Raw genomic sequence first — 16,613 nt, 5'->3', positions numbered from 1 at the left:
TAGTTTTCATCCTCTCCTAATAAAGGACTTGTTCAGACCTGGGACAACAGGTGAGTGCAATTAACTACCAAGTAGAAACAAAAAGCAGAAGTGTTTCAGCCCTCCAGGACCGGAGTTGAATAGCCCTGACAGTCTGTAGCAGCCATATACAAACAACACTCAGAGCATAGTTCCAGTAACAGGTGTTTATTGGTAGTACTGCATACAGAGTATCTCCCCTCTCCGGACAAATACCCATATTCAGGTAGTTCAGTCAGTTACTAATATTCACTACATCCCCCTCCATGAAAAACTTCCACACCAAAATAATAACTTTGATTGTAGTACAAAAGATCAACGCTATAAAAGAGTCATATCTGGTGAAATAAAAAAACGATTTGTTAAAGCTCTTCAATGTCCTTTCATACACTTAATTAGAGCCTGGCATCTACATTAACATTACAAATCCACTTTGTAAAAAGAAAAGTGAAATGGACCATTTTCAATAATAACACTATGGTTATAGCACCGTTGAAATGTAGAAAAAGGCAACTTGAACTGTCCGAGCTAGCTAGCCACGGTTACTGTAGGTGACCACATTTGCAGTTTCACATGAGTATGTATATGTTTCTACTGACAGACACACACATATATGAACTCACCCATGCTTTGTCTGTTTACCTCACAAACATGAACTCTAAAGACAGACTGATGCTCACCTCTTACTCATAACAGATTTTTTGCACAATCAATGTCCAGTAAAGTCAAAGCATATTCTAATTATTTCCCCTCTTACCTATATTTAACCCCCTTCTCTTCATCTAGTCTCTAAAATGATTGATGTTTATGATAAAAATCAACCCCCATTTTCACCTCTCTTTCAGTCTTGGTCTCAGGCTTGAATGTCACTAATACAAGTCTTTAGTGTGGGTCCCAGTTTCAAGTTCATTGAAACCCCTTTTCCTCCTCCCTCCCCCGTCAGTCTCGTAGGCTGTTGATGAAGGCACAGATCTTGAGGGCGGGTCCTAGTTTGATGTTCATGGTGGAGATGAGGTGTTCTTCTCTGAGTAGCAGCAGGGCCTGTCCGTCAATCTCCTGTGACAGGAACTGGGCAGCCAGGTCCTCACAACCTGGGAGGAGAGAGAGTGAATATGCTATGAAAAGGGACTGCTCACTAGCAATGAACATCAACCTAAAATACACTTTGTCGTGGGTTATGGGCAAACCAGAACTCTTGGTTTCTTTGATCTAATTCAGGGTTACCTAAACTGGGTCCTGGGGCCCCCCTGGATGCACATTTAGGTTTTTGCCCAAGCACTACGAAGCTGATTCAAATAAGCAACTCATCATCTCAGGCTTGAACGTTTGAATCAGCTGTGTAGTGCAAGGGAAAAACCCAAAACGTGCCCCCAGGACCCAGTTTGGGAAACCCTGATCTAATTGACCAGTTGGCCATGGGTTCCATTTTTACAGATTCCCCTACTATGAAGACTCTTAATTCATTGTTTACTTCATTGACTGTTAACGAATGAGTACTGACCTTGTAGTGAAGAGATGAACCTGCAGACCTCCTCCACACCCCAATGGACGGGGCTCCCAGACAGGAAGTTGGCCTCATCCAATGGGAGGCTGCCTTGAGCTGAGTCGTCCAAATGGGGATCACAGTGGGCGGGCCTAGGGCAGGAGAGGGAGGAGCTCGGGGAGAGTGATGGAGAATCTTCCTCCTCCTCCTCTCCGTCACAGCTGGACACATCCTCTGAGCGACTGGACTCAGAACGACACTACAGCCAATCATAGAGAGAAGAGCGTCATACATGTAGGCCTGCAGTTTAAATATGGTACTGGAACTGACCCTGACCCTGTATGTATGAAGAAAACTATAAACACATCATGCAACAATTTCATTGATTTTTACTGAGTTAGAGTTCATATGAGGAAATCAGTCAACTGAAATAACTTCATTAGGTCCTCATCTATGGATTTCCCAACTGGGAGTACAGATAAGCATCTTTTGGCCAAAGATAGCAACAACAACAACAAAAATGTCCTCGGCATCTCATCACTGTATTTTTGTGAATTCAAATTGCCATCAATAAAATGCAATTGTGTTTATTGTCCGTAGCTTATGCCTGCCCATACCATAACCCCACCATGGGGCACTCTGTTCACAATGTTGACATCAGCTGACCACTCAACATACTGCCAAATTCTCTAAAACAAAGTTGGAGGCGGTTTATGGTACAGAAATTAATATTAAATGATCTGGAAACAGTTCTGGTGGACATTTCTGCATTCAGCATGCCAATTGCACGCTCCCTCAAAACTTGTGACGTCTATTGTGTTGTGTGACAAAACAAAACATTTTAGAGTGGCCTTTTATTGTCCCCAGCACAAGGTGCACCTGTGTAATGATAATGCTGTTTAATCAGCTTCTTGACATGCCACACCTGTCAGGTGGATGGATTATCTTGACATGGGAGAAATGCTCACTAACAGGAATATAAACAAATGTGCCAAAAAATTGAGAGAAATAAGCTTTTTGAGGGTATGGAAAGTTTCTGGGATCTTTTATTTCAGCTCATGAAACTTGGGACCAACACTTTACATGATGTGTTTATATTTGTGTTCAGTATAGTATGCTTACTTACTTTATCATGTTCTTCTCTCTGGTGTGTTTCAGTTCTACCTTGTTATTTTTGGTATTACATTGTTATTGATTACTGTAGTGTTGGGGTTAGAGCTGGTTGGAAACTATTTTCACTGTAGTTGTGTATGTGACATTCAAACTTGAAACAGGAGGAGAGTAAACAACAACAACATTTCTATTTCATAGATCAGAAACATCCCCTTTACCTCCTTGACAGGCAAATGTCTGCCGGCTATTTTAGCGCAGGCGATCTCCGAGCTACTCCTGCGAGGACCCCTGCGTCTGACGATGTTATCTGGGGGAACGGGAGGACCAGGCGGCCGTGCAGAAGCTCGCCCCCTACTGACCTGGAAGTGATGACTGCAGCTCACATTGTATCTGGAGGAGAGTGGACAAAGCACAAGGAGTCAATAGTGTTGGCTGCACCCAGGACAAAAATGTGATGTCAACAGTGCTGACTTTAAAGTGTAGACCTGTTCTGGTCAGAGAGGTGTGTGATATAGTGAGAAGACAGGTGAGGTGGCTAGGGTACCTCTTAGCGCAGGTCTTGGAGCAGAACCTCTTGGAGCCCCTGAACTGGCTGGCTGGAGCCAAGCTCTCACAGTACTCGCACTTCAACACTGGTGAGGAGAGAGTCAGACTGTTAGTTGAGAGATGACTATGGGTCAGAGGAGGCTGGTGGGAGGAGCTATAGGAGGACGGGCTCATTGTAATGACTGGAATGGAATAAATGGAACGTTGTCAAACACATTACAATGATTCCGTCCTCTTATAGCTCCTCCCACCAGCCTCCTATGCTAGGGGTGACAGCTACTGTACAGAATCAAGCTATAGTACTGCAACCTCTCACAGACAACTGGATCAGAGGCAGAATCAAGCTATACTACTGCAACCTCTCACAGACAACTGGATCAGAGGCAGAATCAAGCTATACTACTGCAACCTCTCACAGACAACTGGATCAGAGGCAGAATCAAGCTATAGTACTGCAAACTCTCACAGACAACTGGATCAGAGGCAGAATCAAGCTATAGTACTGCAACCTCTCACAGACAACTGGATCAGAGGCAGAATCAAGCTATACTACTGCAACCTCTCACAGACAACTGGATCAGAGGCAGAATCAAGCTATACTACTGCAACCTCTCACAGACAACTGGATCAGAGGCAGAATCAAAAAAATGTAAAGGCTGGTACATTAGTCAGCTGGTATGGAGTGTATTCTTTAAGGAAGGTAGAACATATACCACCCACTAACCTGCAGGGCCTCCATTGTCAGCCTGTTGAACACCCATGGCTAGAGGCTCCTTCACTGGCCCAGTCACCTGTCAATCGATGTCAAGTTTGGGTGTTAGAGAAGAATATGTTCTGGCCCTAAAGCAAAGTTCTGTGCAAACAAAACCACATCTCCTCTCCTGATCCATGGTAAGCAGGTAGCTAGGTGCTAGCCAGGTATGTGAACTCACAGGGAAAGGCTCAGCTCCCTCCTGGATGACAAAACCCTCTATGAGGTGGGTGAGGACCTGAGGTTTGACCACCGCCTGGGGCAGAGGGGCTCTGTCTCCCTGGCCCCCCACTCCCCGAGACAGGGGCAGAGGCAGAGACAGGGTGGGGGGAGAGGAGAAGGCTGGCAACACTTTAGGAGCTGGAGAAAAGGAGAGAGAGGAAGTGAGGGAACCAGGGTTTTTACACTATTAATTCAAAAAACAAACATGAATTTATCAAATATGAATCTAAGTTTTACAACTTAACCTTAAATCCTTGTATCAAGCGATCGCCAACCTTAGATAGGATTTAACTAAACAAGAACATACATTATGTCTTCAGACATCTTACCTGAGTCCAACGTGGGGGCGGGAGATAGAGGAGGGGCAGAATCTCTCATTGGTGGACAGCAAAGTTGGGAAGGTTCGACTGCCATCTCATTGGTTGCATCAGTTTCCGACTTCCTCTTCAATGAGCCAATTGCAGGCTTTGCCTGATGCAACAGCAAGAGACACGTTTTGATTAACACACGCACACACACACACCCCAACTCTTTTAGTATCTAAGAGGGTTACCGTGGTGTTCCCTCCAGTAGAGGCTATAGCGGTGCCGTTGTCCTGGGGGCAGCAGCTTCGGGCCTGTGCCAAAGCCTGGGAGTTTCCTACTGAGCCCTGCCTAGCTCCCACCAGCTGGACTGGGACATGGGGCGGGTGATGGCCCCCCGTGTTGGGCGGAGCCGGGAGGATAGGTGGAGGGTGGCGTGGGGGAAGCTGGACAGGTAAGCGGTGACCCTGTGAGGTTTTGGGCTGTATGTGCACAGGGCCAGAGTTGTGGCTCACCTTGTCCATGTTAGTGTTGGACTGTTGCAGTGGCTGCACCACCAAGGTCTGGGTGTTGACGTTAGTTTTGGGAGTGACTGAACCTATGGGGTAGCCCTGGGAGGAAGTAGGAACGTTGGAGGTGGGGACTAGGATGTGCGTTACCGTGGCAGCAGGGGTAACTGTGGTTACCGCCCGGGCCTGACAAAGGCCTGAGGGGGAGATGAGGAGCTGGGAGAGAGGGAGCGTGGGAGAGGGGGAGGAGGCAGGAACTGAGCTGGCAGCGGTTGGGGCCATATTCAGCTGGTTTCCAGTCTTGATATTTATACTGGTGAGAGCAGTGGGATGAGTGTAGCTAGTCAGTTTGTTGGCCATATGTTGTTGTTGCTGTTGGGTGTTCTGAGAGAACTGCTGCTGTTGCTGCTGAGAATGCTGTTGTTGTTGTTGACTAAAAGAATAGTTGGCTGATAGAGGGAGAGAGAGAGAGTTTAAAGCATGTTTAAAGTTGGAATAAGAGAGACAGTTCTTTGCATCTTAGTGGCACACAAATTGATATAGAATTGTGTCTGCATATTGGAGGCAAAGATAAGTCATTTCACCTGCGTCTCTCCTGTCTGGAAACTCAGTCTTCACTGCGGCCACTCTGGGAGTGGAGATACAGTGGAGAGCCAGGTTCTGCACCTGAGAGAGTAAGTAGAGGGAGAGAGAAAATAAGGCAAACAATTAGAAACAATATTATCTGTGCAAAATCTTAATTACAGACAAATGTTGACTGAAAAAAATTGCTTCTCACAACAGGAAGTGGTTACTACCTGGTCATTGTCGGATTGGGCATTGGAGGTGGGATGGACTTCCTGTTGCTGCTGTTGTTGCTGAGGCTGTTGCTGCGCAACAGTCGCCACAGCAGCCGTTGCTGTGCCACCAGGCATGAAGATGAGCTGGGAGGCTGCGAGGGGTGCCCTGAGGGAGCGGTTGACCTGTGGGCTCATAGGTCAGAGGTTATTGAATATAAAGAGGCTCCTTCTCAATTGACAAAAAAAGTATTCTCCTTGTTCAACTCACTCTCAGGTACATCTGGCCCTGTCCGGCTGAGTTCCCACCCAGCAGCACTGATTGGCTGAGAGCTGATGATGTCACTGACGTGGCAGGGCCGAGGGGGCGGGTATTGGTCATGGTCCCTCCCCCAGAGGCGGTGCTCAGATTGACCTGTGACAAGAGGGAAAATGTTGATGCTGCCATATGTGAGGAATCTCAAAGAAAGCTAAGAAACTGCAATTAAGGATAACAGCGCTTGCCACGTTTTATTTGAGATATTGACTGTGAAGCTTACAGTGGTGGTTGCTTGGGAGACACTGTGGTTGGGAGAGTTGGACTGGCGACTAGCAGCGAGGGTGGCCTGAGAGAGAAACACAAAATGAAAGAGTTCAAGAGAAAGTAAAAACTTTGAACGTTGTGGCAGTGCAGTGCATTCCTCTGCTTAGTGTTATTGTGGGATAACTAACCTGCTATGTAAGGGATAACTAAGGGATAACTAACCTGCTATGTAAGGGATAACTAAGGGATAACTAACGACAGGTGATGCGTTCTATGGAAAATAATGAATGATGTGGAAGGTGTGTTCCACGAGGCGCTAGCGAAGTGGAACTGACCTTCCACGGGGTTGCATTATTTTCCAGAGAATGCAAAGTCCTGAGTTGATTATCCCTTTTATACCATGGCTATAATTTAACACATTTACTTCTAGACATGTGTTAATTTGCCGGTAGAAATGTGTTCAACATCCACTGAAGAAGCTAGCAAGTTTACTAGATAGCTACAGTTGTCTTAGTAAACAAACAAACAAACTTGCTAGTTTAGCTAACCAAAACATCATGCCTAGCTTGCTACTATGAACATCGAATTCAACAATACCAATGCTTTCAATTCAACTTTTGCTTTCAAAAGCAGCTCAAACAGAACATACAAGAATGAACTAAAGCCATTGAATTCTACAGTGTGTTATAGGGAAATAATGCATGCTCTAGAATGCCATTCAAGCTAATCAGAAACAAGTATTCAACAATGCCATGGTATAATAGTGTTATTACCTGTTGTTACCTGCTACTGTGTTATTAGCTGTTACCCATTAGTCTTATTACCTGTTGTGCTACCTGTTATTGTGTTATTACCTGTTATTATTGTGCTATTACCTGTTATTATTGTGTTATTGCCTGTTCTGTTACCTTTCATTGTGTTATTAGCTGTTGTGCTACCTGTTATTATTACCTGTTGCACGGCAGCCAGGTTGTGAAGCTGCTGGGCACTGTTGATTTGCTGCTGCAGCATCAGCTGCTGGAAGTACTGGGCTGCGTTCGGCTGTCTCTGCAGCGCCTGAAGGGCCTAGAGAGTACAAATCACCACCATCATCATCATCATCATCCTCAACATCATATTCATTAAGATTAACATCACTTCAGTGTTCAAATAAACACAAGGTCCAAGCTAAATCTGACTTCCGCTTTTAACCCAACCACTACGAAAGACACACATACAGGTATTTTCTGGAGAGGTGCAGGGTGCTGCGACACTGGGCGCCCGGGGAGCTGTTGTTGTGGGGGGGTTAAGTGCCTTGCTCCAGGGCACAACTGCAGGCAATGGCATCTAGGATTTTATACCAGCAACCCTCCAGTATGCACATGGTCTTCTTGACTGGCCATTCCTAGGCAAGGCTAGTCGTTCAACATTCAGTGCAGACAGTCACCCTATTATCAAAGATAATGACTCATGCAGCAGGCTTTTTAAAATAAAATCACCTGCACAGCTTGCCTCTCATACAGAGACATGTGGGCTATCTGGGGAGGGCGGGTGTTCCCAGCAGACGGAGCATTCCCATTGGTAGAGCCCGTGTTCTGGTCATCACCTGCATCCATGCTCTCTGCACAAAACACAAATGTCAATCAAATCATGCACGGATTTCTTACAGTACTGTCAAATCATTATTTTTCTTTGTTATATGAACATATATACCATAACAATTACAAAGTAATTGTATAACCTAGATATCTATATTCTCAGTATCACACATTTGACCTCAATAGACCCTTACCTAGTTATCACGTTCTAATCTAGTCTATAAATTAACTGGCCATAACTGCTAAAGCTATATCTTGCTGTATGTTTTTGCAGTTGCTATTTTTAGCTAGCGAGTGCAATGGGTGAAATTGTCATTAGCGGTAGGAGGCTGGCTGGCTGTCAACAACATGATCGATGACCGAGGGATGCAGCCAGAAGGGAACAAGGACGGACAAAAAGTTCCTCTTCCAAACGTTTAAAACGTTAAAATAGACATTCAAAATTAAGGACTGCCAATTGCGTTTTGATATTAGCTAGCTATATAATTTACTTTCAATAACTGGCAATGTTGAATTAGAACAAAAACTAGGCGAGATCATTGCAGCAACAGTGCATATGGCCAACGTTAGCATAGCTAGCTATTAAGCTAGAGCTAGATAATAAGTTAACCGCAAGACTTTGTGAAATCTTTCTCTTACCTCAACCTCCTGGACCTTTATTTGTACTTTTTTAATATAAAATCCAGCTTTTATCCGTAAACGTTTTACGCAATTTGCTTTTGGAAGGAATATTTGGTGATGTTTTTCAGATTATTGTTTGAAGCAAACAACGGTGAGGCAGATGAGAAAAATCCCGCCCCCTCTCTTTCTTTACCGTTCCTTTCCGGCGCCAAAAATTACGTCATTGAGCTGCATCAAAGACAGAACAGTAGGCCAATCCAATTATTGCAAGAACTGCGAGCTCTTTAAATTTTAGGTGTCCAAATATCTTAGAAAATGTGGTAGTAATCTTGCTAAAACCAGAAGAGCTGAGGAGGAAAAGATAACGTCCCTTTCTCAGAGGTCCCCAGCAGGCCTCTCGGGGAGGAGAAGATGGAACTGATTGAGTTACAAAATTAACTGGATAATATATATAGATTCAAAGCAGAAGGAGCCTTTATTTTATCTAGGAAAAAATGGATTGAGGAGGGAGAACAGAATTCATCCCATTTCTTTAGACTTGAGATATTTCACTCTACAAATAACACTATCCATAAATTAAACATTGATGGTGTTATTACAGATGACCCAAAATTAATCGCTAAATACTGTAGCAATTTTTACAGAAATTTGTATAGCTCTACGTACTGTCAGGAATTCACATGTATGTTTTTGACTCACTGAATAATGTTCACTCTATCAGTGATATAGAATCTAAACAGTGTGATGAACCCATCAAAGTTGAAGAGATTATAGACATCTAAAGAAAAATAAATCACCAGGTGTTGATGAAATTATATCAGAATTTTACAAATTATTTTCTGAACAAGTAGCTCCCTTCCTATTTTAAGTTTTTTTTTGTTCTCCCTCCTACAATGACTCAGGGGTTAATAACACTGATACCTAAGCCTAAAAAAGAAGTTCTGCTCATCAATAACTGGCATCCAATTTGTCTTCTTAATAATGACTATAAGATATTAGGCTTACCACTTGCAAAAATAATAAAATAAGTCCTGGATGCAATCATTGATGAAACACAGTCGGGCTTTATGAGGAACAGACATATTTCTAACAATATCAGTGCCATGTTCTGACCTTAGTTCTATTATGGACGGAAAGGGACCCTGGGCACAGGCAGGAGAATATCGCCACCCAAAGGCTGAGCTGGAGGCAGCGAAAGCCGAGAGGCGGTGGTATGAGGAGGCAGCGCGGCTGGAAGCCCGAGAGGCAATCCCAAAAATGTATTGGGGGGTGGCACACGGGGAGTGTGTCGAAGTCAGGTAGGAGACCTGCGCCAACTCCCCGTGCTTACCGTGGAGAGAGAGGGACCGGGCAGGCACCGTGTTATGCCGTGAGGCGCACAGTGTCCCCGGTGCGCAGGCATAACCCGGTGCGGTACGTAGCAGCGCCTCGTATTGGCCGGGCTAGAGTGGGCATCGAGCCAGGTGCCATGAAGCCGGCTCAGCGCATCTGGTCTCCAGTGTGTCTCCTCGGGCCGGGGTACATGGCACCAGCCCTACCCATGGTGTCCCCGGTTCGCCAGCACATCCCAGTGCGGGCTATTCCACCTCGCCGCACTGGCCTGGCTACGGGGAGCATTCAGCCAGGTAGGGTTGGGCAGGCTCGGTGCTCGAGAGCTCCAGTGCGCCTTCACGGTCCGGTCTATCCGGTGCCACCTCCACGCACCAGCCCTCCGGTGGCAGCTCCCTGCACCAGGCTGTCTCTCCATCTCCTTCCTACAGGTGCTCCCGCCTGCTCAGCGCTGTCAGAGTCTTCGTCCTGCCCAGCACTGCCAGAGTCTCCCGGTTATCCTGAGCTGCCGGAGTCTCCCGTCTGTCCGGAGCTGCCGGAGTCTCCCGTCTGTCCGGAGCTGCTGGAGTCCCCCGTCTGACCGGAGCTGCCAGAGTCTCCCGTCGGTTCTGAGCTGCCGGGGCCGTCAGTCAGCCAGGAGCTGCCGGGATCGCCGGCGCTGCCGGAATCGCCCTTCACGCTGAAGCTGCCGGAGTCTCCCGCCTGTCCGGTGCTGCCGGAATCTCCCATCCATTCTGGACCTGTGGCTTGGGTCCCCAGTCCGAGGTCGGTGACAAGGGTCGCAGCGTTAAAGAGGCCACGGAGGCGGGTAAAGAGGCGGAGAAGGACTATGGTGGAGTGGGGCCCACGTCCCGCGCCAGAGCCGCCACCGCGGACAGACACACACCCAGACCCTCCCCTATAGGTTTAGGTTTTGCGGCCGGAGCCCGCACCTTTGGGGGGGGGGGTACTGTCATGTTCTGACCTTAGATCTTTTATTATGTCTTTGTTTTAGTATGGTCAGGGCGTGAGTTGGGTGGGTTGTCTATGTTAGTTTTTTACGATTTGCTATTTCTGTGTTTGGCCTGGTATGGTTCTCAATCAGAGGCAGCTGTCAATCGTTGTCCCTGATTGAGAACCATATTTAGGTAGCCTAGTTTCACTTTTGAGTTGTGGGTGATTATTTTCCGTGTTAGTTACCACACGGGTCCGTTTCGTTTGTTTCACTTTGTTATTTTGTATTTTTGTAGTGTTCAGTTTGTCTTATTGAAATGGACACTTACCACTCTGCAAATTGGTCCGACCTCTCTTACTCCTCATCAGAGGAAGACAACGAACGTTACAATCAGACTAGTATTAGACATACATGACTACTCAGACCTAATAACCGAGGACAGCTTCATATTATTTTTTGATTTTTATAAAGGATTTGACATAGTAGAGCATCAGTTCCTCTTCCACTCCCTTGAGAGACTTGGTTTGGGGATTTTTTCCGTAAGACTATTAAGACTCTATACAAATGGTAACAGCTCTATCAAATTGAAATATGGCACCTCACCTAGATTTGAGTTAAAGAGAGGAATTAGGCAAGGTTGTCCTATCTCTCCGTACCTGTTTTTATTGATCACCCAACTTCTTTCTTTAAATAATAGTCCTGTCCAAGGTATTTCCATAGCTGGTAAAGAAATTATTATAAGCCAGCTGGCTGACGATACTACACTTTTTCTGAAAGATGCTAACCAAATTCCCATATCGATCAATGTGATACAATCCTTTTCCAAAGCATCTGGTCTATATCTTAACATTAATAAATGTGAACTCATAGCTGTCAAAGATTGTGTGACACCTTCATATTATGGAATTCCAGTAAAATAACTTACATATTTAGGCATAACCATTACTAAGGATCAGAAGTCTAGAGGCTAACTAAATTTGAACCCTTTTGTTAAAAAACCCCAGAAGAAGCTAAATCAATGGCTACAGAGGGACTTATCTTTAAAAGGAAGAGTCCTAATAACCAAGGCTGAAGGTATCTCTAGACTAACATATGGCGCTCTATCTTCATATCTTGACGGTAAAATATGCAAGGAGATAAACCAGATGCTTTTCAACTTTCTGTGGAGAAACCATACCCATTACATTATGAAAACTGTTGTAATGAACACTTATGAGAATGGTGGTCTGAATTGTCTGGACTTTACTACCTTAAATAATACTTCTTAAGATTAATTGGATAAAACAATTCCTAAGAAGACCCACTTCTATGTGGAATTTCATTCCTCCTCATGTCTTCTCTACTTTTGGTGGCCTTAACTTCATGTTGGTTTGCAATTATAATATTTGCAAAGTTCCAGTGAAACTTTCTGCTTTTCATCGCCAGGTTTTCTTGTCATGGTCCTTAATTTATAAGCATAATTTACACAGATATTATATATGGAATAATCGGAATATATTGTATAAAAATAGTTATGTTTTTAGAATATTGGTTCTGAATTAATATCCTATTGGTGAGCCAACTGGTAAATGCAGAGGGTCTTTTACTCAGTTATAAAGGATTCTTATCACTATACAAAGATTTTCCAATTCTTTTAGATGCCATTCCCTCAGGTGTTGCTTTATTATTCAGGAACATGTCAAGACCTGACCCTCAGAGCCTATCTTCTATTGACCCTGTTGACTCATCAGTAGGAAAGATTTGTTTCTCTTTTGGTCCATTAAGCAACAGAGCGATACGAACCTTGTTTCAGCAGGATGTTGTATCTATACCTTATGTCATGCCTTATTGGAATGGATTTATTGATAATATCTGTTGAAAAAAAGTTTGGATGTTGCCACACACAAACCTAATTGTTAACAATATGAAGGAAGTTTCCTTTAAAATTATTCATAAATATTATCCTGCCAACCACTATATGAAGAAGTCTAAGGAAAACAACAACTCAAATTGTTCCTTTTGTAATGACCACCCAGAAACAGTGTTGCATCTTTTTTGGGCATTGTATTCACGTAAGAAAACTGAGGCAAGACATCAGTAGATTTATAATTGAATACATTTATGAAGATCTTACACTAATGTGGAGAGATGTACTGCTTGGATTCTTTACCTATGATATAAAAATGTTTCAGCTTATTTCTGTCATTAATTTCATTATTCTTTTGGCCAAATGTCATATTCACAAATGTACATTTACAAACAAACACCACATTTTCTTACCTTACAAAAATAAATTGAACTGTATTTTAAGACAATGAAATACTCTACTAACAAGAAAACTGTTAGAATAATAAGTGTCTGTATGTCCCTTAAGGTCCTTGTGTAATGTGATATTGTACCCCCTAGCTGTGCCCCTAGCCCAATTGTCCTCTGTATATTGTGTATATATACTTGTTTCCACATGTACTTCCTGTATTGATTTATTGTTAATAATTTTTTTAAATAAAAACAATAGGCCAATCCAAAATTGACTCCTAGACCCTAAAACCCAAGACAATTTGACAGGTGTTAGTAATATGGCAATAGCTCCACATTGCCCTCTGATAGTCTCTGAATACGTTTCACCATATTGCTTACACCTGTCAAATCCTCTTATACAGTAATGTGGATGCTACCAACATTACAGATAGTCTTGAATGAATCGTGAATAATGAGTAAAAAAGTTAGACGCACAAATAGCACACCCCCAAGACATGCTAACATCTCACACCATGACAATAAGAGGGGAGGTTAGCATTTTTTGGGGGGGGGGGTTGATACTGTATTTGTGCGTCTTAACTCTTTTACTCATTATTCACGATTCATTCAGGATTATCCGTAATCATGGTAGTATCCACATTAATGTAGAAGTGTTTAGAGACATATTCTATTCTTATTTACAATAAAAGTGACTCCAGAATGACCCAATACGTTATTTAGCATACATTTCTATTGGGCATAAAATTATCAGAAACACAACCAAAACAAACAGCAAATGCATCCAACAAGTTTGAAGAGTCACAAGCTTGACGTAATCATTGCGTGCTAGGAATATGGGACCAGATACTAAACTTTTGAATACTTTAATACACATAAGTGAATTTGTCCCGATACTTTAGGTCTCCTAAAAGGGGGGACTATGTACAAAAAGTGTGGTAATTTCTAAACGTTTCATTAATATGGATGAAAATACCCTCAAATTAAACCTGACAGTCGGCACTTTATTGTATCATTTCAAATCCAAAGTGCTGGAGTGAAGAGCCAAAACAAAAAATGATCACTGTCCCAATACATTTGAAAATCACTCTTTTTTTTATACTTGTGTGTCAGTAAAGTTGATTGAGTTGCCTACCTATTTCAGTGATTAAGAAGGTCTACTTTGCTATTTTATACAACATAAAAGGGAAACGTGTACTCTTTATCATTTCAGCCAGTAGTTTTGAAAGTAGAGCTCACGAGCCAAATCAGGTCCCCGAGAATAAAGTCATCCATTTCGTATGATATTTTACGTGTTGCAACATTATTTTTTCCTGCAATTCATGTGATGTTATAAATTCAAATTTCTATGATATGTTACAAATTTGTAACTGCTTTGGGGCCCGTTCAATATCTTTAACTGCTCTGGAAAAAGATTGATGTATGTTTTGTGTTTATTTTATTTGTAGTCATTGTTGTTGATATTAGAGCCATTTTTATCAGAAAGGATGAAATTTGATGTCATTTATTTTTTGTATCAATAGGTCCACACCACTTTACATTGGGAGTTGCCTCTTTTAGGCATATGACAATGATTACAACACTGTCATGGAGAAAATAAACTGACAAGTGAGAGAGGATATTGTGAAATAGTGGGCTGGCAGATCCCAGTCTTCTCTACTTTGAGGTTTGTCTGACTGTGAGTCACTTCATCAAACCAAACGGGTCTTTCTTTTTCTTTTCTATTTCCATCCACTACAGAGGCTAGAGTTTCTGACTGTAACTCTGGCCAACATGACAGGCTTCCACATGAGATCGTAGCTTTGGCAGAGGGGGGGTGGGGAGATGCAGGCGGAGGAACAGAGCTAGTAATCAAATCAATTATAAGTGTCACAAATGGAAAAGAAAATGTTAGAGAGAATGGAAAGGTCGAAGGGATAGAAAATGGAGGAGAAGAACTCAAAGTAAGGGACAGAGGTCCAGGGAGACAAGGGAGAGGAGGAAGGAGAGGAAGGGGGTGACTGCAAATACAGACGGTCTAGGCCAGGGAGATGTAGAACCAGTAGAACTGAAGAAAGAGAAGAGAGAAAGAGTGAACAGAGGGGTGGGTGGGAGAGGTAATGGAGGTTTGGGTGGAGGGAAAGGGGGTGAGAATGAGGTAGGACAGAGAGGAGATAACACCGTGGTTGGTGGAAGACCAGGAGAAGACACATCTAACCCAGCAGGACTACCTCCAGATAATGAAATCACTGAGCGTCAGGCTCCCTGAAGGTGTCCTAACCCCACAGATGATTGAGCTGGCTAACATGGAGAGCAGAATCCAGGATGTCCAGGCCGTCATCCCGGACCTGGAACACTTTAACATCCGGTTCAAAGCCGTTCCTCGACTGGGCTGCCGGGAGGTTAAAAGGGACAGCCAGGTCCTTCAAATCACAAAACTCCTCTTCTTTGACCAAGAGGATGATGAAGAACAGCGTAGGAAACACTGGAGGGGGAGAAAGACCAACACAGGCTGAGGAATAGGTACATGGGTGATATGGCTGTCTCAACACCGGCGATGCACACCAATGCTGCCACCAGGAGTTGGGCTAGGTTGGAGGTGAGGGGGGGGGGGTGTGTCTTCGATAGTGACTAAAGGAACCAGAGTGAATGTGAAAGACATTGAGAGCAAAGAGTATTGTGACGAGTCAGTGTTTTGGAGGAACGGAGTGTCACCCGGGCCTCGGAGGTTCGGTATGTTCTTCCAGAATAAAGCAGAGGAGTTGGAAATGCTCAAGTTCTTTCATGAGCTGGGAGAGGGCGGGTCAGGTGGAACCAGGACAGCGTCATACACCAAAGGCAACAAAAGTTTAGTATGGATTCCTCAGCGCAAGGTTGGACTTCCTGGCCCAAATCCAGACGGGCAATTCTGGAAAAAACGGAAAAGCCGCTGAAAAGAAGAAACGTGAACAGCTCGTGATCGAATGCAAAAGCATTACCGGCAACATGGTTGGGAACCTGGTCACTACAATTCCCAACAGTAACCAGTACAGCTACCAGGTCCAGACCTACATGTACATTCTGAATAGGGAGGGGGAGGTAGAGAAGTGTTCTCAGATAAAGAGAGCAGTGATGATTGTGAGACACTACCACCAGGGAGGGGACCCTCCCAGGGACTTCCGCTGGAGTTACCTGCAGATAGAGCCCTCTGTCCAGGCTGAGATAGACAAGCTAAGGGCCCTACTCCAGGTGGTGTTGGCTTGCTACTTAGCCCTCCTCAACCTCATATTCAAGAGAAACTAAACCTCAATAACTGTGATTTTTATTATTAAATTAGGTAGTATGTTTAGTATATGACTTATTAAACTGGAAAAAAAGATGATCTAGATCATGTTTATATACTGGGGTGGTTCAAGCCCTGAATGCTGATTGGCGGAAAGCTGTGGTATATCAGACCGTATACTACTGGTATGACAAAAACAACTTAATGTTCTAATTACATTGGTGACTAGTTTATAATAGCAATAAGGCACCTTAGGGTTTTTGTGGTACAGTATTTTACCAATATACCACAGCTAAGGGCTGTATTCAGGCACTCTGCGTTGCGCCGTGCATTAGAACAGCCCTTAGCAGTGGCATATTGGACATATATCACACCCCCTCAGGCCTTATTGCTTAAATATAAATCAGATTTTATCAGTACATACAAAGAGCAA

The 16,613-nt window shown here is 43.8% G+C and overlaps 1 protein-coding gene across 2 annotated transcripts; it reads right to left on the bottom strand.

Moving 5' to 3' along the window:
* Positions 1-170: 170 nt before the first annotated feature.
* LOC135521896 (polyhomeotic-like protein 1) lies at positions 171-8,662 on the bottom strand. Of its 2 annotated transcripts, XM_064947689.1 has the most exons (15): positions 8,460-8,662; positions 7,722-7,843; positions 7,195-7,308; positions 6,260-6,325; positions 5,992-6,135; positions 5,742-5,906; positions 5,529-5,610; positions 4,687-5,393; positions 4,463-4,604; positions 4,093-4,271; positions 3,885-3,951; positions 3,159-3,246; positions 2,833-3,004; positions 1,520-1,760; positions 171-1,109 (listed from the first exon to the last, which is right to left on the bottom strand). In XM_064947689.1, the coding sequence occupies exons 2-15, from the start codon at positions 7,836-7,838 to the stop codon at positions 958-960; spliced, it is 2,436 nt and encodes an 811-aa protein (XP_064803761.1). In that variant the 5' UTR covers positions 7,839-7,843; positions 8,460-8,662; the 3' UTR covers positions 171-957. The 2 variants fall into 2 exon arrangements, with proteins under 2 accessions (XP_064803761.1, XP_064803763.1); XM_064947691.1 differs by lacking the exons at positions 7,722-7,843; positions 8,460-8,662 and adding an exon at positions 7,461-7,683.
* Between the last annotated feature and the right edge of the window lie 7,951 nt (positions 8,663-16,613).

Source organism: Oncorhynchus masou, chromosome 30, assembly GCF_036934945.1.
Source record: "Oncorhynchus masou masou isolate Uvic2021 chromosome 30, UVic_Omas_1.1, whole genome shotgun sequence".
In the NCBI taxonomy this organism is placed as follows: Eukaryota; Metazoa; Chordata; class Actinopteri; order Salmoniformes; family Salmonidae; genus Oncorhynchus; species Oncorhynchus masou.
The sequence above is the reverse complement of the archived record's forward strand: the minus strand, read 5'-3'. Positions and strand labels throughout refer to the sequence as shown.